At 38.4% G+C, this 27121-nt stretch overlaps 1 protein-coding gene across 10 annotated transcripts in view; it reads right to left on the bottom strand.

Annotated features, from left to right (window-relative positions):
- Nucleotides 1-27121, bottom strand: part of MBTD1 (mbt domain containing 1) — a 93713-nt gene that overhangs the window by 29790 nt on the left and 36802 nt on the right. For 4 of the 10 annotated variants that reach the window (XM_053570464.1, XM_053570465.1, XM_053570463.1 and 1 more), the window contains exons 4-7: nt 18254-18454; nt 13577-13716; nt 12170-12284; nt 11254-11336 (exon numbers count right to left, since the gene is read on the bottom strand). In XM_053570464.1, the coding sequence (XP_053426439.1) occupies nt 11254-11336; nt 12170-12284; nt 13577-13716; nt 18254-18407 (492 nt within the window). In that variant the 5' untranslated portion in view covers nt 18408-18454. Of the gene's footprint in view, nt 1-444; nt 562-11253; nt 11337-12169; nt 12285-12706; nt 12824-13576; nt 13717-18253; nt 18455-27121 lie in introns of those variants that run through there. The other 6 variants (XM_053570467.1, XM_053570469.1, XM_053570471.1 and 3 more) reach the window with 5 other exon arrangements.

The raw sequence follows: 27121 nt of genomic DNA, 5'->3' as shown, positions 1-27121 counted from the left end.
ACTAAAAAACAATGTTTACTTTGGTGGGAGATATTATGTTTTGGTCCCTGTAGTCTGGATTGGTATAGGAGAAAGTAGCAGAAAGTGACATTTGTTCTTGCCTGTAAGGTTGTGGTTCTGCTAGGCCCTCTTAAACCAATCCATATGGTTCACTCTAAGAAAAAAAAAATGAAGAAACGAAGACATCAACAAGATAGAGCACCACAGTCAAAGCATAGTATGTGCTCAATGTATTGAAATAATAAGGTAATTCCATAGATATATCTGCCCTTTTGTTTAAAATCAACATTCTTAAGTGTAGAAGACTAAATGACCCAGGGCTTGACAGCCATCTTCATCCAAGTCATCTGTCTTCTCTTGCTGGCAGGAGGGATACCTCTGAAAGTCTGGATTGGCATAGCATGAACTAGCAGAACCATAATTTACAGGTAACAACAAATTTACCTTCCAGACTCAGGACGAGAGGTCCACCTCAGGCTCCTCCCAAACAAGGAAGATCTGCTCCACCACTTCCTGCTCCAGGGCCACTCGTGAGGGCTATCTGGGAGCGACTGTCCTTCCCTGCAAGGTAAGCTGTCATCAGGTCCTGCAGGACATGGCCAAATGCAAATGCTGAGGGGTCCCCAATACAAATGTATGATAACCTCCACCTGACTATAAGAAAATAATTGGGTGGGAAGTCTTATTTTCTGCACTTCAAGATTATTCCCAGATAGTCCAACAGCTCAGATGGATAGCATCAGACTCTCAGAAGGCTGACACACTGAACACAGGATGCTTTACAGCAGAAATACAGCTTTCCCTCTGCAGAGTTGCCAACCTGTAACTTTTGATAACAATGAATCTTTATTACTAACAAGAATGTATCAGTGGGTAGAGGCAAGACCTGGTCACACCCAGGTAACCAAGAAGGAATCTATCTAAATGAGATGGCAAATGTACAAAATGCCACCATTAAAATAACTTCAGATTAAACAGGCAAAAGATCACTTATAGCAGAGAAAGATGAAATATTATGTGGCCCAAAAGAGAGAAAATATTACATGAAATTCAGTAGGAAGAAATCGTAATTCCTAAATACTACTTGCTGGAATTGGTAGGAAGTAGAAATAGGAAAAAAAACAAAAAACAAACAAAAAAACTGTTCCCACCTTCTCCACAAAGTCCACTCACCTTTTGATTTGATACTAGAGAATCTGCTTTCTGGTGGTAGCAGGGAGATGGGAGCACAAAGAGAGTACAAAAGGAACATGGGATGCAGGAGAAGACCCGAGAGTGGGAGAATGCTATGGTATGCAGAAAGGCAGGAAGCAGTGGCTACTAATTTGGAAAGGCATAAAACTGTAAATAATTTTGGAAAAAAAACATATTGAACCAATATTGGTTAAGAATTGAGAGATTCCAATAGGAAAACAAAAGTCTTTAGAAACAGAATTAAGAAAATAGTCAAGATTTGTTGATGTATTATTTTTTGCTAACTGAATTTTTTTTTAAATTAGGCTTTCTTTAAAACATGAGAAAGATGATTTTTATTAGAATCCACTGCTCTCCTAAAGGGCATTTATTTCATGGCCACACCCATAATAGCACTAATAAGTGCCACTAAGTTTTATTTCTATTGGAAGAAAATTCTGCCATTTAACGTATATAAAAATACATGTGTAATACACATTACAAAGAAATATGGATAACTTCAGAAAAGCTGGCATGCACACAGGCCCAACGCAAATAGGAGGATTAGTGTATATCATGTAAGTAATAGATTTATTTATATTTATTTATTATCTATGGTGGCAGAATGAAAAAGTATGATAAACTCAGCTTTAAAGTTCTAACACACATGTGTACAGAAAACATTTTTCTTGGGGGGGGGGATACAAAACCGCATCTATTTTCAAGAGAGAAAAAGGGACCATTATAATATTTCTGGTCTCAGTAAGGATGTTCTCAATAAGACACAAAAATACGTACAAAGAAGTCATTTTACCAAAAAGACACTTGCACTTGAATGTTCACTGCAGCACAATTCACAATTGCAAAGATGTAGAATCACACAAGTGCCTATCAATTCATGAGTGGATTTGGATTAATGAAATGTGGTATACATACTTGTATGCTATGGAATACTACTCAACCACAAAGAAGGATGAACTGAGGCCTTCTGCAACAATTTGGATGGAAGTGGGAATGATATGTCCTAAGTGTCTAAAAAATGGAAAATCAAACACTACATATACTCACTATTAAACAGGAACTGATGAGCACACATGTACTCTGCCCTTACAGAAAGAAGTAAAACTCACTGGAAATCAAGTGGAGAGGGAGAGGGGATGGGTAAATATCTACCTAATGGGTACAATGAACGCTAGAAAACTATCTGGGTGATGGGCACGCTCACAACCCTGACTCTGGCATAAAAAAACTGAGGCATGTAATAACCAAAAACATTTGTATTGCTGTAATATTTTGGGAAAAAAGTATTCAGGTACCAAACAAAAGAAATCTGAGGCCTGTAATTACGTAACTAAAGGAATATACGATTTTAGCCTTTTCATGGTTTTACGTACAGTTGATATTAGCATCTTTTGGCCCATGCTATGATACTCTGGAAATAAATGTTTTACTTGATTTCAAAAGGCAAAAGGTATATGCTTCAGTTTAGAAGACTACAGTCTTCAAAAAATTAAAAAAAAAAAAAAAACTGAGTGCTTTAAATCTTCTAAATACACATAAAACTGGAGGCTCCCTTGGGTTAAAAAATAAACTATTAATATAAGAAAATAATCTGTGAATTTCATAAATGTATGCAGTACACTTAACTGGTATTTGGTACTACATTAATATTTTGGGAGATTTTCCTAGTTATGATAGATACGGATACTGCTTTTGTGGTCTTAATTAAAAATACATTAATTAAGAACAAGACTCTGCATTATGAAAAGTAGGTTAAAGCCCAAAGTTGAAAATTCTATCCAGCTACTCAAAAAAGTAGGAACAGTTTCTTCATTTATAAGAGATGAACTGGGTCAAGCCACAGTGGCTCACACATGTAATAGTACTTTGGGAGGCAGAGGGGAGAGGATTGCTTTAAGCTGGGAGTTTGGGAGCAGCCTTGGCAACAAAGTGAGAGTCCCCACCTCTACAAAAAAATAAAAACAATAGCTGGGGTATGCTAGTGTGTGCTCACAGTCCTAGCTACTTAGGAGGCTGAAGCATGAGGATCACTTGAACCCTGAAGTTCAAAGCTGCAGTGAGCTATGATTAATTAGGTCACAGCCTAAGTAACAAAGGGTGATTCGGCCTCTCTAAAGAGAAATGGACTAGAAGAATCAGAGGATTTTAAGGATGCCTTCCAGCTTTGTGATTATATGATTTATGATTAAATAAAAGAAATATTACCCAATTCAGTTGCCAACCTCAGAGACTGCCAAAGAAGGGGTAGCCAAGTGTCAAGAGCCAACACTATGTCAGTACCAATCTAACCTTGTCAAAACAATCAATGCAGCTTCCTCCATATCCTGCTGTGCTGAGGTCTGAGTAAGATTTTACCAGGGAAAAGGGGAATTCTGATACTTAAATAAAAGGTGTGAATAAAATTAAATATATATCAGATATATGGCAATCATAATATACAGATTGTTAGGAAGTAGACATATTAAATGCCAATTGCAGCTTGATTTCCATCGCTGATTCTAAAATTATAGCAATTATCAAAAAGGATATAGTCCTATGATCTATTGTGCAGAAAGTTCATTCTTACAAGTTTGAAGATAAAACATGGAAAGAATTCTCCTCTTGAAATTGCGTAATTTCAGAACGAGTACTAGTAATATTTAGGTGATGGAAGATAGAAAGTGTTTATTTGGGATCTTTACTCCAGGAGAAGAGGTTGGGTAATTTAAAAAAAGCCAGGCAGTCAGAACTCTGACAATGCTCCCATCCCAATTTAATCACAACAGTTCTGCTTTCATGGCACACACTGTTTTTTTTTTTTTTTTAATTATATCTGGAAAAGAATTCCTTAGGGGCAGGGAAAAGCTTGCAACAAGTGCTCAAGAGGAAGAGAAGGAAGAGTCTGAAGGAAGGGAGCTTTACTGATGAACCAGTGCCAGAGCAGGCATCTGATGATACAAGGCAGGATCTTGTGCTCTCAGTAGCTCCTGACAATAGGTTTTCTAAAACCAAAGCCACTACTTCTCCTTAGAAAGCCAGAAAACTAGCTCATGGGGGAATCGTGAAGAGTCAGCGCTAAGGACAAAATCAAATTTAGTATGAGGTTCGACCTCCTAATCCAGATGTGTTCAAATGAAGATGCTGGCCAAGGTAACAAAGCAAACTCTTTGTATAAAAACAAAGGAATTACTAATATAGATTTTTTTCCTATTTGATAATGAGAAGGCAGAAGAAAGGTACATGGAACAGGAAGACACTGGGTCCATACAACTGAGAGACAGATGCCCTACTTCTGGGTAAGGAATTCTATATTATCATTGTTTATATTTAATAAGGCTGAGGTTAGCTGATCTATTTTAATGATAAAAAAGCAAAGTTGAGGCTCAGCGCCCATAGTTCAGTGAGTAGGGTGCCAGACACATACACCGAGGCTGGCGGGTTTGAGTCCAGCCAGACCAGCTAACCAACAGTGACAACCACAACAAAAAAATAGCCGGGCATTGTAGCAGGCGCCTGTAGTCCCAGCTACTCAGGAGGCTGAGGGCAAGAGAATCGCTTAAGCCCAAGAGTTTGAGGTTGCTGTGAGCTCTGACACCAAGGCGACAGCTTGAGGGCATCAGCTCGACACTTTGTCTTCAAAAAAAGCAAACTTGAAAACAAAATGAATTTCATTATTAAAGTAGAAATTTTCTTACAAAACTTTAATGATTCAAAAATTTGGACAGGGCTAGGCATAGTATCTCACGCCTGTAATCCTAGCACTTTGGGAGGTCAAGGCTGAGGAGATCACTTAAGGCCAGGAGTTAGAGACTAGTCTGAGCTGGTGAGACCCTGTTTCTCTTAAAAAAAAAAAAAAAAAAAAAAAAAGAGAGAGAGAGAGAGAAAAAAGATTAGAAAAGAATATTAGCCAGGCTTGATAGTATGCCTGAGCCTAGGAGTATTTTTTTTGAGACAAGAGTCTCACTTTGTCATTCCTGGTAGAGTACTATGGCGTTACAGCAACCTCAAACTCTTGGGACTTTAGCGATTCTCTTGCCTTGGCCTCCGGAATAGCTGGGACTACAGGCGTCTGTTACAACACCAGGCTATTTTTTAGAGACCGCATCTTGCTCTTGCTCAGAGCTGGTCTTGAACCCGTGAGCTCAGGCAATCACACCCACCTCAGCCTCCCAGTATGCTACGATTTACAGGTGTAAGCCACCATGCCCGGCCCTGAGCCTGGGAGATTAAGTGACCTAAGATGATGATACTACTGCACTTCAGCCTGGGCAACAGAGCGACAGCCTGCCTCAAAACAAATACTAAGAAAACAAAGACTTGGACATGAATTTATATATATATATATATATATATGACTTAGAAATGCTACTCTCTTTAGTATTTTCACTATTTATATAAAATGACTTGATATGGGATGGGTTTATGACATAAAAACAGATACAAAGAGAGATCAAGGATATTCAGAAGGAGATAACAGACAAATGTTCCAAGAATGAGAGATGAAAGTTACTATAACTGAGAACTTAATCTATTCTGAGCTTAGCACCAGGAAAGCACTATTCCACAAAAGGAGAGTTAAAGACTTGCTTTGTAGTTCTCTTCAAAGCTGTTGTTGTGTATGGACTGTATCTCACAAATGTGATGCTACTATCAACATTACAGCAAAACATACCATCTATTTTACATCAATATAAGTAAGATTCTACTTACTTTCAAGAAACAAAACTAGTAAATTAATGAATTGAGCTTCAACTTGCATTTCTACCATTAGATTAATATGCTTGACTTTGATCAAAAATCCTTTACTGGCCATAAAAGAATTAAAATTCATTTGGATTTCCAGAGCAAAAACGCAGGCTCAGTTTTGTCCAGCTGATATTTAAGAACAAAGCCCTAAGTCAAAAAAATGTTTAGTGTAAACAAAATTTCATTAATTTTCTAAATTCTCTTATACATAAACAATAGCAGGTTAAGAATTTTTACATATTAACTTGTAGTCATGTTAATAAAGTAGTGAAGAGAATTAATCACAGATAATCAAAAGGAACTTGTTATTAGATATACTTTAAACATAATTCTGAATTACTTCAGACATTCTGTAATAACCTACATGCTAAAAAGAACACGTTTTCCCCTATTTTTTTGAGTTTTTGAAAACATGCAATTAATAGAACCCTTCTTTTCCTAAGTTCCTTCTATCTATATTAGGTCCTAAATTTTTTTTAAGATACTTTTTAAGAAAGACTGAGAAAAATCTTAGCCAATTAGTCTATTAAAACATTTACTGAACTTTGCTCTTTTGACCTCACACATAAGAGACTTAAGTATCCACTATATTTAATCAGCAATTAAAATGATGCACAGTGTTAAAAAAAATCTGATAGATCAAACCATTTGTATCTAACGTGTACAGTGTAAAATTGACTTTAAAAATATTGCAGTGCTGGGTGGCACCTGTGGCTCAAGGAGTAGGGCGCCGGTCCCATATGCCGGAGGTGGCGGGTTCAAACCCAGCCCCGGCCAAAAACCACAAAAAAAAAAAAAAAAAAAAAAAAAAAAATATTGCAGTGCTATTTTTTCTTAATTAGAAAGGAAAATTCTCAAGGCCCTTTGAAGAGCATAAGATGATGAAGACTGTAAACTTGTATAAAATTATCTTGGTGAGAAGACAAATTGTAAAGTAGATATTTGTAATCTTTTACCACTTTGGGGTTGCTTTTTTCCTGGAATTCATCAGAACTTTGAATTTTTTTTTAAATGAGCTGTTTTTAATGCAGGGGCTTTTCTTCCCTAGACACCCAATTATAAGCAGAAAAAGAAAAAAAAACACAAAAAACAAACAAACAAAAAAACCCTACAAAAATTAAAAAAAAAAAAAGGCAGCAAAGGGTAGTTTTCATCTGGTGTCTTTTATTTAAGTTTTTTAAGTTAAGAAAAGCTGGTGACATATTTATACGTTTTTGTGCAAAAATAAATGAATGGCAATAGATTTAAAAAAATCTTACCATGTACTTCTGTGTGAAAAAGTCTGTATAATATTTCCCTTAAATATGCATTATTTTACTTGTGAGTTTTTTACTGAATTAATCTGAAGTGTACAAGCCCTGGATTTGCTACAGGGTGAGAAGTTATTTTATTTATTTATTTTTAATTTTGGAAATTCTGCAGAAATCAGAACTCTTACCACGGTTTGAACTAAACAGGGGAAGTGGGGATGGGAACAGGGTGGGATGGTCCAGCATGCTTGTATGTGTATTTCAGAACCTTTTTTAAATGTAAAAGCTGTACATTTCTGGGATGTTCTGAATTTGTTTTGTTTCCTTTTTTCCTTAAAGCATTTTGCAGTAAGCTTCTTTTATATATAGCAAACAATTTGAAAGAATACAAAAATATGTGAAGCTCATTAAAAAAAATAACTACAGTATAGCACTGGTACAGTACACTAAAAGACTTTGATAAAAAGAAACAATAATAAAAGGCCTCCATTTTAAATGTCATTCATATATACCTTGTGGATGAGAGCTATATACTTTTACACACTTTTTTAGAAGAATAAATTATTGGATTACTGAAAAAAAAAATGCACAGAAGGAAAGAGAAGGAAGAAAAAAAGTGATGTGAGAAGGAGACAGACTCCATTTGGAGAGCTAGGCCACCACTGGGAAACTCAAGGTCGGAGCAGGAGACTGTCTGTAATAAGAGCAAATGGCAGGAGGAAGGGAGGAAGGCTCACACCCTAATGCCATCTCAAAGGATTATCAGTACTGTTAATTCAGACAAAACAACTGTTGTAAACAAAAATAGTAAAGGGCATGCAGTTATTGGTGAGGAGCAAAGACATATGATCAAAAGGAAATAAAGATGGTTGGGCCAGTTAACTGACAAAACTATTAGATGAAACCAAATTAGAACTTTTGAGTCTACACAGATTAAAATAGATATATTTTAATTAACAGCAAGACTAGCAGTTCAGAATGTCTTTGTAATTCATGTTCTAATTTTTAAAGTTTTGTGTGAAAAGCCCCAAACTAAGAATTTGTAGGGATATCATCCTTTATTTTATGTAATAAAATATTTTATTTGTGATGACTTCCTGCTTGGCCCCCTTAGTTAGATATTTATATGATGAATATACGTGCAGGATTCACAGAAGACGTGATAACTCAGTGGCGTAATTCTGAGACTAACGGTCTATACAGTATTCTGGGGAATGCCACTATATAAATTAATGATACCCTCCAAAAAATATTTTACCCTAATTAAAGAATCCTTGAAGGGGAAGCTAGTGGCTTCAGATTTCTATGTCTGCAGTATTACACTAATCATATAGAACAGTTGTTGAGGATGAAGTAATCCATTTAAGCAACCTGATAGCACCTTAAGATATCCCTTAAGGTCCCATAACTCGTGCCTCTCAGTCCTATGCCCTGAGTATGCCACATCAAAATGACTGAGGAAGAGAACAAGAGAAATTCTAGCATGCACAGGGAGAAACTTTCAATATTTAACACAAATACTGGAACTTGTTCTAATAGTCGGGAGAGAATGCTCTGTCTAGATGCCACTTTGTCAACCCTACTTTCGAGACAGCATAAAGGACCCTGTATCCACTTGGGAGAAGGCACCTACAGCCCCCACTCAATACTGCACTGTCACATCCAGAGCTTGCTTCTGATAGACATCAAACACTTGAGAAGTTATTCTGAAGAGTTGTAAATGCTGTGTTCTACATTAATACCTATCCATTATTATATTTAAATAAAATTAAACAAGATGATGTGTTGTGTAGAAAAAGATAACATTGCTGCAGAACAAGATTATCAGGAATATTCTGAGAATGAATAAAATGAGACTTCAGGCAGCACAGTGATGGGCATACGTGGAGAGTCCTGATGGCATTTATGTCTGAATGCATCAGCTCTAATTTTGACATTTAACCCCTTGGAGGGAGGCTGTTTCTCTTAAATGATTTTAAGTGAGTCAATCATAACCTGAAATTGGGTGAATAATTCATATTCACGTATTAGATATCTATCACCATCTTCTAGTCTACAGCAAGTATCTTGACTTGTCAAAAACAAGGAGAAAATACAAAGTTTTTTAAATGACTCAGTGCTCTCCAGAACAGCAAAATCTCCCCTTGAATTAATAAAGGCTTAATCCAAGGTGTTAAAACCCACCAACACTTTGACTTCCTGCTTGGCCCCCTTAGTTAGGCATTTATATAATGAATGCCCTTTTCAAGGTGTTAAAACCCACCAAAGTAGTTTTTTTTTTTTAGAAACAGAGTCTCACTTTGTTGTCCTCAGTAGAGTGCTGTCACGTCACAGCTCACAGCAACCACCAGCTCTTGGGCTTAGGCAATTCTCTTGCTTCAGCCTCCCGAGTAGCTGGGACTACAGGTGCTCGCCACAATGCCCAGCTATTTTTTTGTTGCAGGTTGGCTGGGGCCAGGTTGGAACTCGCCACCCTCAGTATATGGGGCTGGTGCCCTACTCACTGAGCCATAGGTGCTGCCCCCACCAAAGTATTGAGCTTATAGCTCATCTTATATTCAGTCAACTCACCTACTAGGGAGCAAAAGGGTCAGCTTAAGTGAGGGACAGAGCACTTATCATTACAGTGACTGGAAGGCAGTGGGAGTTTAGAAAGTGGGCAAGTAGGCTGGAAAGGTAATGGAGTTGCCTGAACCTTCTGGAGCCCCACTCTGGCATGAGGCTTGGAGCCCCAGCCTGTCAGAGGTGAGGAAGAGGACTGGGAGTTAAAAAGACTGTTGTTGCTCACAGCAACCTCAGAGGAGATGGACCCCTAGCAAGAAAGAAAGCCTGGAAGAAAAAACATACCGTATGTGTGTGCGTGTGTGTGGTGGTGGTGGTGGTGAAAGGACTCGGGACTAGAAGGGAGTCTAAGCTATTTCTTCTAGAAGCATTTTAATAAGGTCAAAGGCTACATGGGGAGAAGAGTAAAGAAAATGGAAGAGAAATTGTGTGGACTTCTGACATTTTATGCTTTTCTGATTTTAGAGGGGGAGTGGTTTTGGGGGATCATCACGTCTGCAAAATGGCTCAGACGTTGCCCTGGAGTCAGTAGAGCTTCTCCTTGGAGAAGGGTTCTAAGAGTCCATTGCCTCCACTCTGTTCACACGGTTTCCTTATCCTTGAAGAGCTTCCCATCTAGGCTCTACCTGGTTGGTTTCTATTTATTTTTATTTTATTTATTTATTTTTTTTTTGAGACAGAGTTTCACTATGTCACCCTTGGTAGAGTGCTGTGGCATCACAGCTCACAGCAACCTCAAACTCTTGGGCTCAAGAGATTCTCTTGCCTCAGCCTCCCAAGTAACTGGGACTATAGGTGCCCACCGCACCTATAGTGCTATTTTTTTGTTGCAGTTATTTAGCTGGCCCAGGTCAGGTTCGAACCCGCCACCCTCGGTGTATATGGCTGGTGTTGTAACCACTGTGATATGGGCACCAAGCCAGGTTTCTATTTATTCTTTAAGGTTCAGTTCACATCCTTTCTTATGACAAAACTGGTTTCTCCCTGTCATCCTATCTACTCAGCTATTCACTGTACACTAATACCTGGGGAAGAACACCTTTTAAAAGGGCTTCTCACGATGTGTATCACATATTTTGGCTCATGATACTACATTATTAATAGTTTCTTTGTGATTTTACATTTGGAGACAAAACAAAATTGGAAGAAAGATCTTTTATTTTTTGAATTATCAGGTCAAGTTACAGATTTAGGTAACGTGTTTCTGTCAGGTTGAATCATCTGACAATGTCAACTATTTTTGATATGCAAAATTAGCAATTTTGTATGATGCAACTAACATAAAAATTGTATGAAACTAATACTTTTCCCTTGTTTTAAATAATTTCAAATTGCAATTTCACTTTCACTTATAAAACTTACAGAAGTTATTTTTAGCTATTAGTATAATAATGTAACAGAAGCTTTTCAATGACAAGGTATGAAACAAACATCTTCTAAATATAAGATGCTTAGGTGTTTTTTTGTTTTTAAACAATGACTAAGTATTTTAAAATAAGGAGGTGAGAAATTCCATACTTACATGTTTAAAACAGGTGACTGGAGCTGCTATAAAGCTATTGCTATTTATGTAGTTACCCCAGCTGAAACCTTCCATGGAGACTGCTGAAATAAAACAAATTTAGATACATTACAATTCTCAAATATCTGATTTATAAGAAGGCTATTATTGTTAAAATGTGAAAGGACATAAAATTAATTTAGCCCTTTGAAGGAAAATTTTCTATTTTTCTGTAAGAATTAAAGAACTTCTCTAAATAATATGACCTTTAGCTTATATCATACTGGCAGACAAATAGCAGTTTCATTGACTGTTCTATATATCACACATGCTCCTTGGAAAGTGAAATACAAGCTCTCAGTTAGGGGGAGCAAAGAACAGGTGAAAGAAGTGTCCGGGATAACACTGCTGTGCTTGCGTCGGTGTTTTTATTCCCACTCAGCTTCAGTGAGTTATCCACCTAACATCTACCATTTCCATTTAATACCTTCCCCAGCATTTTTAATTGCCTTACTTCCCATTTACCTTGTTACCCCTGTACTCCTATTAACAATCTTCCACTAGAAATGATCTTTTCCTCAGTCTCTATTACTTTCCTCTTCTCAATCCCTTTAAAGCCTGCTATATGTCCCATTTCTTTGCCAATTATCTCCACAATGCTGTCTACCAGCCACAGAATAGAGTATCAGTACATAAAAGATAAATAAACCAAATAAAAAAAATAAGGTAACTGTCATAAGCAGTAGAACTCATGCATGCAACTATTCTTTTTAGAGTATCATTTACTGAAATCAAAACCATCATCAGGAAGTCTGAGTCCTAATTGCTAACAAGGTATAGAAACAGCTTTAGTTAAACAGACTAGAAACTTGAAATGTTATTAATTAAAACTAAATGAATTGATAAGTACTTCACCTGTTACATTCACCAATATTACCTGCTTTTGTCTTTGCTTGATTTTGCAAGGTAGCTTGATACTGAGCATATGCAGCAAGTTTAGCAACTAAAGGTTGTTTCTGAAGAACTTTTGCTTTCTTTGTTGGAGGCTTACCCTAAAACAAGAAGAGTTAAGTAAATAGGATTCTTTTCTACCCCCCCCACCATTGAAATTTAACTTGACTGCACACTACTCATTCTGCTTAAGTAAACATTGAGGGTTTAGAAAATTATTAAAGCAGAGGAAACATACAAGAAATTTTAACATGAAAAATTTTTTCTGGAGTTCTGCTACAATGTACATATCTAGTATGAGTAGCAGAGCTGGCACAGACTAAAATAGCAATATGCAAATTAATATGTTAATAAACATTATATCCCATAAGGTGTTAAAATATAGGCTGTGGTGGGTACTTGATTCCTTCTTATAGTAGACAGAACCAGTGGTTATTCACTCATGCAGGCTGCCAAGCATTGCTATTTATATGGTAAGAAAAGATAATTTAATGTTCAAAGAGCAAGTGACTGAGGTTTATACCTTTAGTGCTAACGCAAAAGATCAATGACAAAATGACCATGGGCCAAATTCACAGTGTGACAAACTGCCATCCATGTGGGCACAGACCACTGCTCGGGATCTTTAGGCACTGTCTCTCTGAAATATAGAAATACATCTGAGTGATGTATTTCCTTAATTTGGAGGATTTAAATAACCCTTCAGTGCTATATAATGATCACAATAATAAATTAAACAAGAATAAGAAGAATGTGATCATTCAATAACAGATATTGCAAAATCAGTCATGTAGTGCCTTTTAAAAGTTGTTTATCCGCAATGAGAGTAATGACTTAGTTAAGTTTCCAGTTGTTTTGTAGGCATAGACTAAAACAGGCCATGATGAACATTTAAAGCAACATGATTTTCTTTCCATACCATGAATGTTTTCAAAAAGATTAGTTGGAATAACCAAATACATTTGGTCAAGGTATCAAATAGGTTGTACTCAAAAGTACAAAGCAAGGATGTGGTAACATACAACCAGACATTAAATCATTTCCCCCAAAATGTTAAAGATACTATCTTCATGTTAAAAGGAAACAAGGGGATAAGGAAAATGGGTTCAGTTTCTGTATATAAAAATGTGTTTACTGTATTTATACTTATGTGGAAAAACTATAGGTATTTTTAATTCACTTACATAAACAACTCAGTTTATGTCCATTTAAAATAGTTTCAATTTTAGACATAGAACAATCTTTGGAGCTTACACATTTCCTAAAATTGGAGGGTGTTAAGATAATAACTGGCCAATTGGGCAGAGGTGGAGTGCAGTGAATTAAAATCAAATGACAGAAAAAAACAACGAAAGCCATAGAACACATATAAAGAATAAGAAGGTTTCTGTACCGTTACCTGAAGTCTGGCCAAAATGCTTGCCTTCTTGGAATTTGACGAATAACTTCTGGAACACGAAACACTGCAGAAACGCTTTGTTTTAGAGTAGAAAGCATCCCGAACGCCAACCATCCCACACATCTCACAGGTAGCTAATTAACAAGACAAAAAAACACTGATATTATGATCATATAATAAAATCAATATTTTTATCTAAATAAGTTTTAATAAGTTTTTCCAACTATCCAAAGACTTTAATTTAAAAATGTTCCTTAAAAATGTCTTCTATCTCTGTATGAATGATAAAGAAACCTGTGTAATAAAAGCTAGAGAGAAGACTGGTATGATGCGACGGTGAGAGGCTCTATAAGGTCTGATAGTCTTAGCTCTGAAAGGCTTTATAAAAAGGGTCACAAGATACATTGCAGTATCAGATTCAACTAACACTTCATTAGCAATTCATGTGCCAAGCATTTCTATATATGTTATGAATTCCAGCTTTTTAAAGGATTATAAATAAACAATGAAATGAAGTGCAACACAATGGAGGATTCAGAGCCAAGTGTAGCACAAGACTTTAAAACACTGCAAAGAGGCCAGATGTGGTGGCTCACACCTACAATCCAAGCATTTTGGGAGGACAAGGTAGGACTGCTTGAGCTCAGAAGTAAAGACCAGCCTGAGAGACACACTACCTCTACAAAAAAATAGAAAAATTAGCTGCACATGGTGGTACACACCTATAGTCCCAGCTACTTGGGAGGTTGAGAAAAGAGGATTGCTTGAACCCAGAAACCTGAGGTGGCTGTGAGCTAGGCTGATGCCGTACCCCTCTAGCCTGGGAAAAGACTGAGACTCTCGCTCAAAACAAAAAAATACCAGGGAATTTGAAACCTAAAAAGAGCTAACACTTGAAAAAATGCTAAGTGCAGTACCAGGATTTCTTCAAGTTATGTTTAAGGGACAAGAACGAAGGAAAAGGTTCAAAGCTTGATGTAGGCACCATATTTCTGACCAGTGATAGTGGGAAATAGCTTGACTTCTAAGGTAAAACGGACAATAATCAGAAAGGCAGAATCAGAACAAGGCTCACAAAGACTGAAATTCTTTTTGAAGAACAAATAAACAGGAAGTTATATAGCAAATAACTAACTGCCTTTGTGAGTCAAAGTCTATATGAACAGGTAAACTAGAGGGACTTGTAACCAGTGCAGCCAGCCCTCTGTATCTATGGATCAACCAACTGTGGATTAAAAAGATTTGGGAAAAAACACTGAATCTGTACTGAACATGCACAGACTTTTTGTTCTTATCATTATCCTCTAAACAATGCAGTATAACAAGTATAACATAGCATTTACATTATATTAGGTATTGTAAGTAATCTAGAAATAATTTAAAGCAGCGGTTCTCAACCTTCCTAATGCCGCAACCCTTTAATTTAATACAGTTCCTGTGGCGACTCACAGGTTGAGAACCGCTGATTTAAAGTATACGGTAAGAAATGTACAGGCTATATGCAAGTATTATACCATTTTACATAAAGGACTTGAGAATCTCAGAATTTCTGCGACTATAGGAGGTCTTGGAACCAATCCCCCATGGATGACCATACTTACAAACCTATGAAAATCATAGAAAAAAGATAAAAGTGACAGAAGATTGGAGATGAACAAAGGGTGCCTCATAGAAAAATTGGAATGGTTTCTTATCGTAAAAAAATCTACAGCAGGGCAGGCGTGGTAGCTCACACCTGTATTCCTAGCACTGTGGGAAGCTGAAGCGGGAGGATCATTTGAGCTCAAAGTTCCAGACCAGCCTGAGCAAGAGCAAGACCCCATCTCTACTAAAAATAGAAAAAATAGCTGGGTGTCTATAGTCCCCAGCTAGCTGGGATGCTAAAAGAGGAAGGTTAACTCGAATCCAGGAGTTTGAGGCTGCTGTGAGCTATGCTGACACCAGGGCACTTTGGCCTGGGGTAACAGAATGAAACTCTGTCTCAAAAAAAAAAAAAGAAGTACATACAGCAGAAGCAAATTTCCATGACTAGGATGCAAGGTCCATCAAGACAGGGACCTTATTTCGTGTTGTTCATTTCTGGATCTCTAGTATTTAAAACAGATGCTAGCATTAATAAAGCTTCAATAAGCCTTATTTCATTTTATGGTAAGATTACCAGACTGATATAACTAAACCATGCATGAGAAGAATATAAAATAAGAGGAGTTAACATATTTGATCAATTCCATTATGGAGCTTTGTCAATCAGGATTGAGGAATTTCAGCTAGAGTAGAAGATACTCAGGTTTTAACCGGTAGGATGACCACACTAGTGGGTCCTGGTAAATGAAAGTTTTTGATACAGTCTATAAGAATGTGTATCAAACCTTGTGATTTTCAACTTTTTAATCAAAAGAGTAGAATAAGAACCAATAAGGCAGAATTATCAAAACTGAAAATGATATAAAACTGGAAGATTATTTTTTTTTTTTTTTTTTTTTTTTTTTAATTTGGCCGGGGCTGGGTTTGAACCCACCACCTCCGGCATATGGGACCGGCGCCCTACCCGCTGAGCCACAGGCGCCGCCCAAAACTGGAAGATTATTGATGACAAAGCATTCATCATTAGGTGACAGAATTAGCAATCAGAAATTTCTAAGACCAAAAGTAAATTAAGGAAAAGGTTAGGCTGGGCACGGTGGCTCACACCTGTAATCCTAGCACTCTGGGAGGCCGAGGCAGGTGGATTGCTTGAGCTCTCGAGTTCGAGACTAGACTGAGCAAAAGCGAGACTCCATCTCTACTAAAAAAAAAAAAGAAAAATGCAGGCAAGAGGATCACTGTAGCCCAAGAGTTGGAGATTGCTGTGAACTATGACACCACAGCACTCTACCAAGGGTGACAAAATGAGACTCTGTCTCAGAAAAAAAAAAAAAAAAAGAAGAAAAATCAACTGCCAAAACACAAGACTGCTTTAAACTGCTTTAGTTTATTTGATTAAGATCAAAGGATTATCAGTTATTTGCAAATTCAGCATTTTTTTCAAAAAAGCAAAAGTGGCACAAATGGAAATATGGCGTCCTGAAAAAGGGAGATAAAGATTGCATTTTCCTCTGTGCTCACACAGGGTGACTGACCATTTGCTTCAGGTGTTTTCTACAATGTGGCGCTTTCAATAGCAAAACAAGGATGCTCCCAGGCAAATCAATCAGGACAAGCGGTCACCCTACCACTACATAATCTGAGTATCCGCAGAAGACCAGAATATTGATGAATTAAATCACCGTGATACCATCAGGACTGGGCGAAGCAATTACGGCTCCTTGGTATGTTCTGAAAACACACTAGAGCCAAGTGTCCTCTCTCCCTACTGTCTAGCTACTTCTGACCACATGGGTATTCTCAGAACTAAGTGTTCTAGTATCGAGAAAAGAGAAATCATAGAACAAGGATTAGAATTACTCAATTTGGCTTTAAACAACAAAAGTTAAGACCAAAAGATAAAAGAGCAAGCATAATTTTGGTTCAATATAAAGAATATTCTAATAATGAGAGATACTAAAAAATGACACTACTTTCTGAGTGAGAGAATACTCTTTCACCAGGCATTTTGAAACAGGAAACTTCTTTTGAGACAGTCTTACCCTATTCCCCAGGCTAGACTGCATGCAGTGGCTAGATCATTGCTCACAGCAACCTCAACCTTCAACTAGGTGGAAGTGATACTCTTCCCTCAGACTCCGAGTAGCTGAGATTACAGATGCCCGCCACCACACCTAACTAATTTTTCTATTTTTAATAGAGACAGGGCCTCACTCTTGCTCAGGCTGGTCTCAGGACTCCTGAGCTCAAGCGATCCTCCTGCCTTGGCCTCCAGAGAGCTAGCATTACAGGCTTGAGCCACTGTGCCTGGCCCATAACAACTTCTTACAAGAAGTTTTCTGGGCCATGTGTGGTGGCCTGTAGTCCCAGCTACTTGGGAGACTGAGGCAGGAGAATTGCCCAAATGCAGGAGTTTGAGGTTACAATGAGGTATGACGATGCCACTGCACTCTAGCCCATGAGACAGAGACCTGTCTTAAGAGAAAAAGAAATTGTTACAGAAGAGGTAGTCCTACCTTGACATCTCTTTCGACTCTATGTCTATTGATCCTATGCACTTTCAGTTACATAGGGATTTCTTTTTAATTTGAGACAGAGTCTCACTTTGTCACCCTTGGTAGAGTGCCATGGCATCATAGCTCATAGCAACCTCAAACTCTTGGGCTCAAAAGATCCTCCTGTGTCAGTTTTTCTGAGGCTAGTCTTGCTCAGGCTAGTCTCAAACTCCTGAGCTCAAGTGATCCTCCCAGAGTGCTAGGATTATAGGCCTGAGCCACTGCACCCAGCCCAAAAAAACAAAGGGATTTCTTAGCCAGTTACTCAATTTACATTCACATTAAGCTCCTCAACAATCTTAAAGGATTAATAGTCTTTTGTTGTTGTTGTTCTACTTGCTTTCCACCACAAGGCAGTAGGCAAAGAGATCACACACAAACTCAGTGATCTTATCTGGAACGGTTAAGTTTCAGACTCTAGCTCTTCCCCTTGTCCTTTCAAAGTCCTAAGGACAGGAAATGACAGAAGAAATCAAATGAAAATACACCCTTAACATGAAGTCGGATAATAGGTGAAGGCTAAAACACTCACCCATTCCTGATTTACCATCTGGGTACGTGTAGACTTGTCCATTGTTTTTGATAATTGGGAGATTAGAAGGTAAAGGAGCCACTTCCTCCTCACTCTCCTCAGAGCTGGAGCTGCTACTTGTGTCCTCACTGCAGCTATCATAACCGTCGAACATCCCGAACCAGTCTCTGCTCTTCCTTTAGGTTGTGAAAAACGTTCAGCCTTTGAAGTAGAAGAAACCAGTAACATAAAAGTAATGACACAGTGCTCATGGACGCCACCTAAAAGACCTTAGCACAAATTCTAAATGAGATCTGACAAATGTTAAACCTAGCCCTGAGAAATGATGACTTTATAATGAAAAGTTAAACGTCTTTGTCAAAATGAAGCCCTCTGCTTCCATGAGGCACACATCTATTATCTATCATGTTAGCTAATTAAGATTAATGATAATAATCATGAAGATGAAAAAAGAACACTGAATCAAAAGACCATCAAATAATGCAAGTTTTGCTTTAAACTAGATGTTATTTCTCTATAAAGAATTTGCATCAGGCTCATAAATGTACCCTAGCTGTAGCACAGTGGTTATAGCACCAGCCAACAATGACAACTGCAACAAAAAAATAGCCAGGTGCGTGGCGGGCACCTGGGGCACCTGTAGTCCCAGCTACTTGGGAGGCTGAAGCAAGAGAACTGCTAAGAGTTTGAGGTTGCTGTGAGCTGTGACGCCATGACACTCTACCAAGGGCAACATAGTGAGACTCTGTCTCAAAAAAAAAAAAAACAAAGGATTTACACCAGATTTATTTTCTTAAAAAACTGTGGTAAAATACACATAACAAGATGATTTATGAATTTGCCTTTCATCTCTTAAACTAAATTTCTGTATCATTTTAGAGTATCCAGAAAATACAAATGCATTTAAAAATCACCATTAAAAAGTTCAGGAAGGATTAATGGAGAATTTAAAATTTTAAAATGTGTAAGATTTATACCATCTGAAGAGAAACTAGAGTGTAAGAATTTAAATTTTAGACACAATTTTTTAGATGTTAACTATAGTAGAAGAACCGCCACAGTTGGCCACCTCCCTACACTGACCATCTTCTAAAGTTGATCTAATTTTCATACAATGGACATGCCCCACACCTATATATGTAACAGTACAGTAGGCCTAATTAATTCCTTATGTTGGCAATCTCTGTATGCTGACCTGTTTGTTAACAGTCCCTTGGGTGGTCAACTTACAGAGTTCTATTGTATTTCAATAATTGTAGGAGATAACATTTATACATATATATCCCTATTTCCTTTTTAAAAGAAAGCCAACTCAATTGTCTCTAGCTAAACATTATTTCCTTTCCAAAGGAAAGCAAAGAAGTTAATGCTACTCTCTACTCTATGTATCTTCTCCAAAAGAGTTCCCTCATTTAAGCACAAAAAAAATCAAAGAAAAAACTAGTAATTCTACTCCAATCCTTCCTAGAACATATCCCCAAATTTCAGGTTTGGTAAGAAGAAAGTCAAAAGAAAACCAATTGAATGGTATCTGAAATGGAAAAACAAACAAACAAAAAACCCCCAAACCATTACTAAACATGCAGTAAGTTGTAACTACAGAGATGCAAACTTATCAATCAAAGTATCTTTAGGGTTTGGCACCTATCCTAATCATTTGCTTCAGGTAATACACTTAAAAAAAATCTTACATTTTATACTCAATTTCTTTCCTGGCTAGTCCACCTTCTTTATAGTATTCTATGACCAATAACAAAGCTGAAAGCTATAGCCCAAAGTTTTGCAAGATAAAATTATCCAAAGGCATCTCTTAGTTTTATGCAATAAACTGAGAATTTCATTTTCAGGCATTAAACATCTGCATTCAAATGAGAAACTGATTTTTAGCTCTATCAGGTATAACTATGAAAGCAACAAAAACTCATTTCTTAGTCCACATAATGGAAATATAGTCCCAAAGAAATCCACTTGGGAGGTTCTACGTATGATGTGTATGTTCTTGTAATGTTGCCACAATCCCCAAACTGTTTTTGGTATCTTCTTTTAGAACTTTTTTTTTTTTTTTGAGATAGGGATCTGGCTCTGCTACCCAGGATAGAGTGTCATCATAGCTCTCAGCAACCTCAAACTCCTGGGTTAAAGCAATCATCTTCCCCCAGTCTCTGAAGTAGCAGGAACTATAGGCACCTGCCACCACACCCGGAGCCCAGCTAATTTTTATAGATTTTCTTCTTCGTTTTTGTTTTCTTGAGACACGGGTCTTGTTCTGGTTCAGGTTGGTCTCAAACAGTCCTCCTGCTGTGCTGACTTCTCAAAGTGTTAGAATTATAGGCGCTAGCCACAGTGCCCACCCTAAAACTCTTTATTAGACCCAGTTTTATTTTATTTTACTTTTTTGAGACAGAGTCTCACTTTGTCATCCTCGGTAGAGTGCTGTGGCACCATAGCTCATAGCTACCTCATACTCTTGGGCTCAAGCGATTCTCTTGCCTCAGCTTCCCAAGTAGCTGGGACTACAAGTGACCACAACGTCCGGATATTTTTTTAGAGAATGGGGGGGTCTCGATTGTGCTCAGGCAATCCACCTGCCTCAGCCTCCCAGAGTGCTGGGATTACAGATGTGAGCCATCATGCTCAACCTCAGATCCAAGTTTAAATGAAAAGCTCATCATTCGTGGTCACTTCAGAATTACTCTTTCTGTTCCCAGCAACAGTTTTCCCTACCTTGATCATCCATCTCATTAGGTAGATCTGGTTCTGAATAACTTTTAGGTATTTCCAAAAATCAAAGACATCTTCAAAGAATCAAGATTTGCTACCACTAGGAAATTTAAAAGGAATAAATCGGATCCTTAAGGCAATTCCAAAAGAAAGTTCTAACAACATTCTGAATTATCAGGTAGTAGGGGAATGGGACAACACTCATTTAGACACAGTGTGGTCCTATGAACATAGAATTCTCAGGAACTTAGGTCTGAAACTCAGCTTTGCCATTTATTAGCTGTGAACATGAGCAAGTTATAAGTCTCTTCTTTTATTCATTCAACAACTATCTATCAAGCATTTCGTATCTCAATAGCTGAGGCTAAAGATAGTGTAGTACACAGAGAAGATGAAATTCATTGTTCTCACAAAGGTTGTAGACTACTGGCAGGAGAAACTAAGCAAGGTCATACAATGACAGAGGAACTCACAGGGAGAGTCGGTTGAGATTCGGTGGGGAAAAAAGGCCTCAGTGAAGTAAGACCACGAAGACAAAAGGGCAGCCATTTGACAACCTAGTGCTAGAATATTCTAGGCAAAGGAAAGGATAAGACAGAGGATTTTAGGCTAGAATAAATTTGGTGCACTGAAGATTCAGTGTGGCTGGTGCCGAGCGTGAGAGTTGTGGGAGATGAGATCTGAGGAGGATGAAGTAGCCAGATCATGCGGGCCCTAGGCCAGGGTAAAAAAAAAATTTTTTTTTGGGGGGTAGAGACAATGGGAAGATATTATGAATTATTTATCACATTGCCTGGCCTATACTTAATAAATACTGGACTCACACAGCTCACCTCCATGAAAAGGTGTACTTTTATATCCATAACTTTCCTACACACTTATCTACTATATAGCCAGCTCAGTTAGCAGCTCATGCAGGTTTACAGACTCTTAATGTCAACCCAGAGAATATAACCTCACAGAGGATCAATGATTACAGAAACCTTGGATTCAATAGGCTGTTAACGCTTTGTTAAAAAGTACCACGATGAAATATGTTTGGGAAACTTTCCCTAATTCAAGGTCTTTTGGAACCTTTAATATGCTTGGGAACACTATGATGATTAGAGAGGAATATATAGTATGCTGTCTTTTCCAAAACATCTTGAAGGATTGGCCAGTTTGGTGGCTCATGCCTGTAATTCTAGCACTCTGGGAAGCAAAGGTGGGAGAACTGTCTGAGTTCAGAAGTTCAAGAACAGCCTAAGCAAGATCAAGTCCCTGTCTCTACAAAAACTAGAAAATTAAGCCAAGCATTGTGGCAGGCACCTGCAGTCCCAGCTACTTGGGAGGCTTAGGCAGGAGGATCACTTGAACCCAGAATTTTGAGGTTGCTGTGAGCTAGGCTATCACCATGGCACTCTAGCCTGGGGCACTTGTGTCTCAAAACAAACAAAAAGACAAACCTTGAAGGATGTTTTGGTTTTTTTTTGAGACAGAGTCTCACTTTGTTGCTTTCGGTAGAATGCCATGGTGTCACAGCAACCTCAAATTCTTGGGCTTACGAGATTCTCTTGCCTCAGCCTCCTGAGCTCAGACTACAGGTGCCAGCCACAACTAGTTAGCTGTTTTTTTGTTTTTAGCAGACCGGGGCTGGGTTCGAACCCACCAGCCCTGGCGCATGTGACTGGCACCCTACCCCCTGAGCTATGGGCACCGCCTGAAGGACTAACATTTTTTTTTTTTGTTTGGTTTTTGGCCGGGCTAGGTTTGAACACGCCACCTCCAGCATATGGGACCGGCGCCCTACTCCTTGAGCCACAGGTGCCGCCCAGGACTAACATTTTAAGAAAAATATTCTGTGATTTTTTTCATGGTTCTAGCAGAAAGAAAATGATCATCTGCGCAACACAAGCGGAATAATCCCCTGGATGTACCCAGCCCTAGGCCTCTGTTTGTCCCAAGTATTACAGGGAAGAATACCTTGACATACTCACAATCCAGGGTACACTAGTTGATAAGCTAAGATTCCACCTAGGGAGTGCTGTTCTCTAAGTTTTTTTTTTTTTTCTTACATTTATACAGAATATTAGTCAACCACATATATAAACTAAATTGATTCGTCTTATGTAAAAGTTACCATTTAATTACAAGGGAGAGCCTAACTGGAAAGTCCTCTATTAGACCAAAACCCCTGAGAGAGGCTGCAACTTTAATGACAGGCTGGGTGGGGAAAAAACCTGAGTATGTGCAAAGAAGACCTACATGGAAGCCTTTTCTATCAAGGCTTTGGGTGGAGAGGCTTCTCTAGGATTTTGTAATCACAGGCCTGCCCCCATGAGTAAGTGTGAAGTTGTAATTTCCCCTCCCCTTTATGGTCAGGAAATCCCCAGGACAAGATAGTACAGTGGTTGCAGACTACTCGTCTAGTGTCCCCCGAACCTAGCAGAACAATCCTAAATTATATCATGAAACAGTTATCTTCAACTCAGGTCTTTCAGCATTCCCACAGATTTTATCAAGTCTAAGTGCACAAGTATCAAACATAATAAGCAATCTACCATAAGCAAGTATCAGCAGAAATTAATAACTTCAAATATTTGGGGCACTGGAATTGTCAAAGACAGACTATAAAATAACCATATATAAACTGGTAAAGAAAAAATAAAAATACTATTGAAAAATGAACAAAGGTATAGAACAAATAACTGATTAGACATGGCTAAAAAGAATTAGAAAAATGGAAGATAAATGTTAAGAAGAACACCTAAAACACAGTTAAAAAAAAAAAAACCTCAGAAAATGGAAAATAAGTGGTTAAAATAAGATAAAATGCAAAGATCTAATAAATGTCTCATAAGAATTCTTCTTCTTCTTCTTTTTTTTTTTTTTTTGTGAGACAGGGTCTCACTTTGTCGCCCCTGATAGAAAGCCATGGCATCATATCTCACAGCAACCTCAAGCTCGTGGGCTTAAGTGATTCTCTTGCCTCAGCCTCCTGAGTAGCTGGGACTACAGGCACCCGCCACAATGCCCGACTATTTTTAGAGATGGGGTTTCTCACTTGCCCAGGCTGGTCTTGAACTCCAGAGCTCAAGCAATCCGCCCGCCTCCACCTCCCTCGAGTGCTGGGATTATAGGAATGAGACACTGTGCCGGCCTCATAAGAATTCTTAAAGGAGAGAATATAGAGAACAGAGAAAGATAATGTTGAATGAGATACTGGATGAAGCTTGGTGCCTATAGCTCAGTGGTTAGGGTGCCAGCCACCTACACCTGGGCTGGCGGGTTTGAACCCAGCCCGGGCCTGCTAAACAACAATTACATCATCAACAACAACAACAATGACAATATAGCCAGGCGATGTGGTGGGCGCCTGCAGTCCTCTACGGGAAATGGATCACAGATATAGATCTTTAAAGAGTTCCAAAGTGCTAGGATTAGAGGCGTGAATCACTATGCTCTGCCCAAAATACAGTTTCCATATTTAAAGAGACCATGTGAGAGGGCGGTGCCTGTGGCTCAGTCGGTAAGGCGCCGGCCCCATATATGGAGGGTGGCGGGTTCAAACCCGGCCCCAGCTGAACTGCAAACCAAAAAATAGCTGGGTGTTGTGGCGGGCACCTGTAGTCCCAGCTACTCGGGAAGCTGAGGCAAGAGAATCGCTTCAGCCCAGGAGTTGGAGGTTGCTGTGAGCTGTGTGATGCCATAGCACTCTACCGAGGGCGATAGAGTGAGACTCTGTCTCTACAAAAAAAAAAAAAAAAACAAAAGAGAGACCATGTGAGGCCAGCTTAATAACTAAAAAAACAAACAAACAAACAAACAAAAAAAACTATACCAAGGTACATCATTAAACAATTTTAGAACTCTTGCAATAAAGATACTAAAAGCTTCAATATATGTCCACATAAAAAAAGAAAGGTATTAGGGTATCAGTGAGCTTCTGAACAACAAGAAGGATAAAAATAATACCTTTAAACTTCTACAGGAAAAAAAGTTCTTATCAGAAGATTTATACTCAAATCTCCACGTGATAATTAATAAAATTTAAAAAGGAAAAAAGAAAAAAACAACAAAAGCAAAAGCTGCTTCAAACAGACTAGGTACAAGGTAAGTATGTCTACTTTGGCCACTTGTGTTCAATATTGTACTAGAAGTTCTAACTATCGTAATAAAGCAAAAAAATAAATAAATAAAGGACTCCAAATTGGAAAGGAAGGAGCAAATATATCTTTATTCCCAGAAAACATAGTTGTCTATGTAAAAAATCTGATTGCTTCTATAAAAAGGTCATTTGGGCTAGTAAGTGCGTTTAGCAAGATTAGAATACACAGTATCAATATAAAAAAATCAGTTGTGTTTCTATATACTAGTGACAACCAGAAATTGACATTTAAAAACACTATTTACAATGCCTTAAGAAATGACAAAGTAATTGGGAATAAATCTGGCAAAAGATGTGAAGGACTGATATCTGGAAAATGACAAAATGTTCACTCTGGGAGGCTGAGGTGAGTGGATTGCCTAAGCTCAGGAGTTTGAGACCAGCCTGACCAAGAGTGAGACCCTGTCCCTAAAAATAGCCAGGTGGTGTGGCCAGCGCCTATAGTCCCAGATACTCGGGAGGCTGAGGTAAGAGGATCACTTGAGCCCAAGAATTTAAGGTTGCCGTGATGCCAGCCTGGGAGCAATAAAGTTAGACTCTGTCTCAAAAGAAAAAGAAAAAAAAAAGAAAGAAAGAAAAATGACAAAAGGTTCCTTAAAGAAAGAACTAAACAAATGGGCAGATGTATCATCTTCATGAATAAGAAAAATTAATTGTTAAAATGTCAATCCCTTTCAAATTGATTTATAGATTAAATATAATTGAATGAAAATCACAGCAGATTTTTTGGTAAAAATTCCTAAGCTGATTCTAAATTCACATGTTGACTGAAAAGGATATAGAATAAGCAGAACAGATTTCAAAAGAACACAGTTCAAAGACTTAGTCTTCCTGACTCCAAGATATATATTACACAGCTATATTAATCAACACGGGATTTTGAAATGAATATAGATAAACACACCAACAAACAGAAATAGGTCTGTATATACGGTCAACTGACTTTTGATAAGGGTGAAAAAGCAATTTAGTGGAGAAAAAAAGTCTCTGAACAAATAGTACTGAAACAATGAGCTTTTCATATGCCAAAAAAAAACCCTAAAAATCCTTTGGTTCATACCTCACATCCTATGCAAAAATTAACTGGATATGGATCACAGACATCTCAAAAGATTTACAACTATACAACTTGTCAAAATAATGTGTGATCTTGAGTTAAGCGAAAGTTTTTAGCTATGATATTGAAAAGCTATAAAAGAAAAACATTGATAAATTAGATTTCATCACAATAAGAATTTCTGCTCCTTGAAAAGACAATGTTAAGGGAGGCGGAGCAAGATGGCAGCCGAGTAACAGCTTCCTTGCATCTGGGCACCGTGAGTCTGGGGAGATAGGACTCCAGGCATCTCTGGCTGGTGGGAACTGCCTATCATCACTCCTATGAAGATACAGGGAGTCAGCGAGAGACTTCTGGACCCCAAGAGGAGGACTAAAACAGTGGAAAACCGGCAAGTGGTCGTGTGTGTTCAATCCGTCTAAACCCGCCCACAACTGTAAGTTCAGTAGCAGCGAGACTGCAAACCAGAAAGGCCTTACCTGTGAACTGTTTTGATGTCCTTGGACTTGGCACTGAGTTGAACTGCCTTGGGGAAGGCCTGAGCGGGAGTGCGGAGAACTTTGGCCGTTGTCTAGGGCCCCAGTCTGAGCCGCTGAGCCAGACGGAGCTAATAGTGTTTGGCGGTGGGTCACACGGATCCATTGTCAGTGATCTGCCCAGGCAAGCTCCACCCTCAGGGTCGCAGAGCTAGAAACGGGTGGGAGCTGGTAACCCAGCAACCAAGTAGCCTAAGGGTGGGGTCTGAGCCGCCTTGCACCCCTGACCCTCGGGGGCAGACTGAGACCGGTTTTGGCACACTGAGTAAGTGGATAGCCATTTCAGCAGCGATTCCAGCGAGAAAGCTGGGAAAGCTTCTGCTCAGCAAGTTTACAAGTTCAAAGTGCCTTTTAAGTAGGCTGAAGAGAGATTTAGGGTGTCTACCTGCTGGGGTTTGAGAAATCAG

The sequence above is a fragment of the Nycticebus coucang genome, chromosome 18, assembly GCF_027406575.1.
Source record: "Nycticebus coucang isolate mNycCou1 chromosome 18, mNycCou1.pri, whole genome shotgun sequence".
NCBI lineage: Eukaryota > Metazoa > Chordata > Mammalia > Primates > Lorisidae > Nycticebus > Nycticebus coucang.
This window is presented reverse-complemented; position numbering and strand designations above follow the sequence as displayed.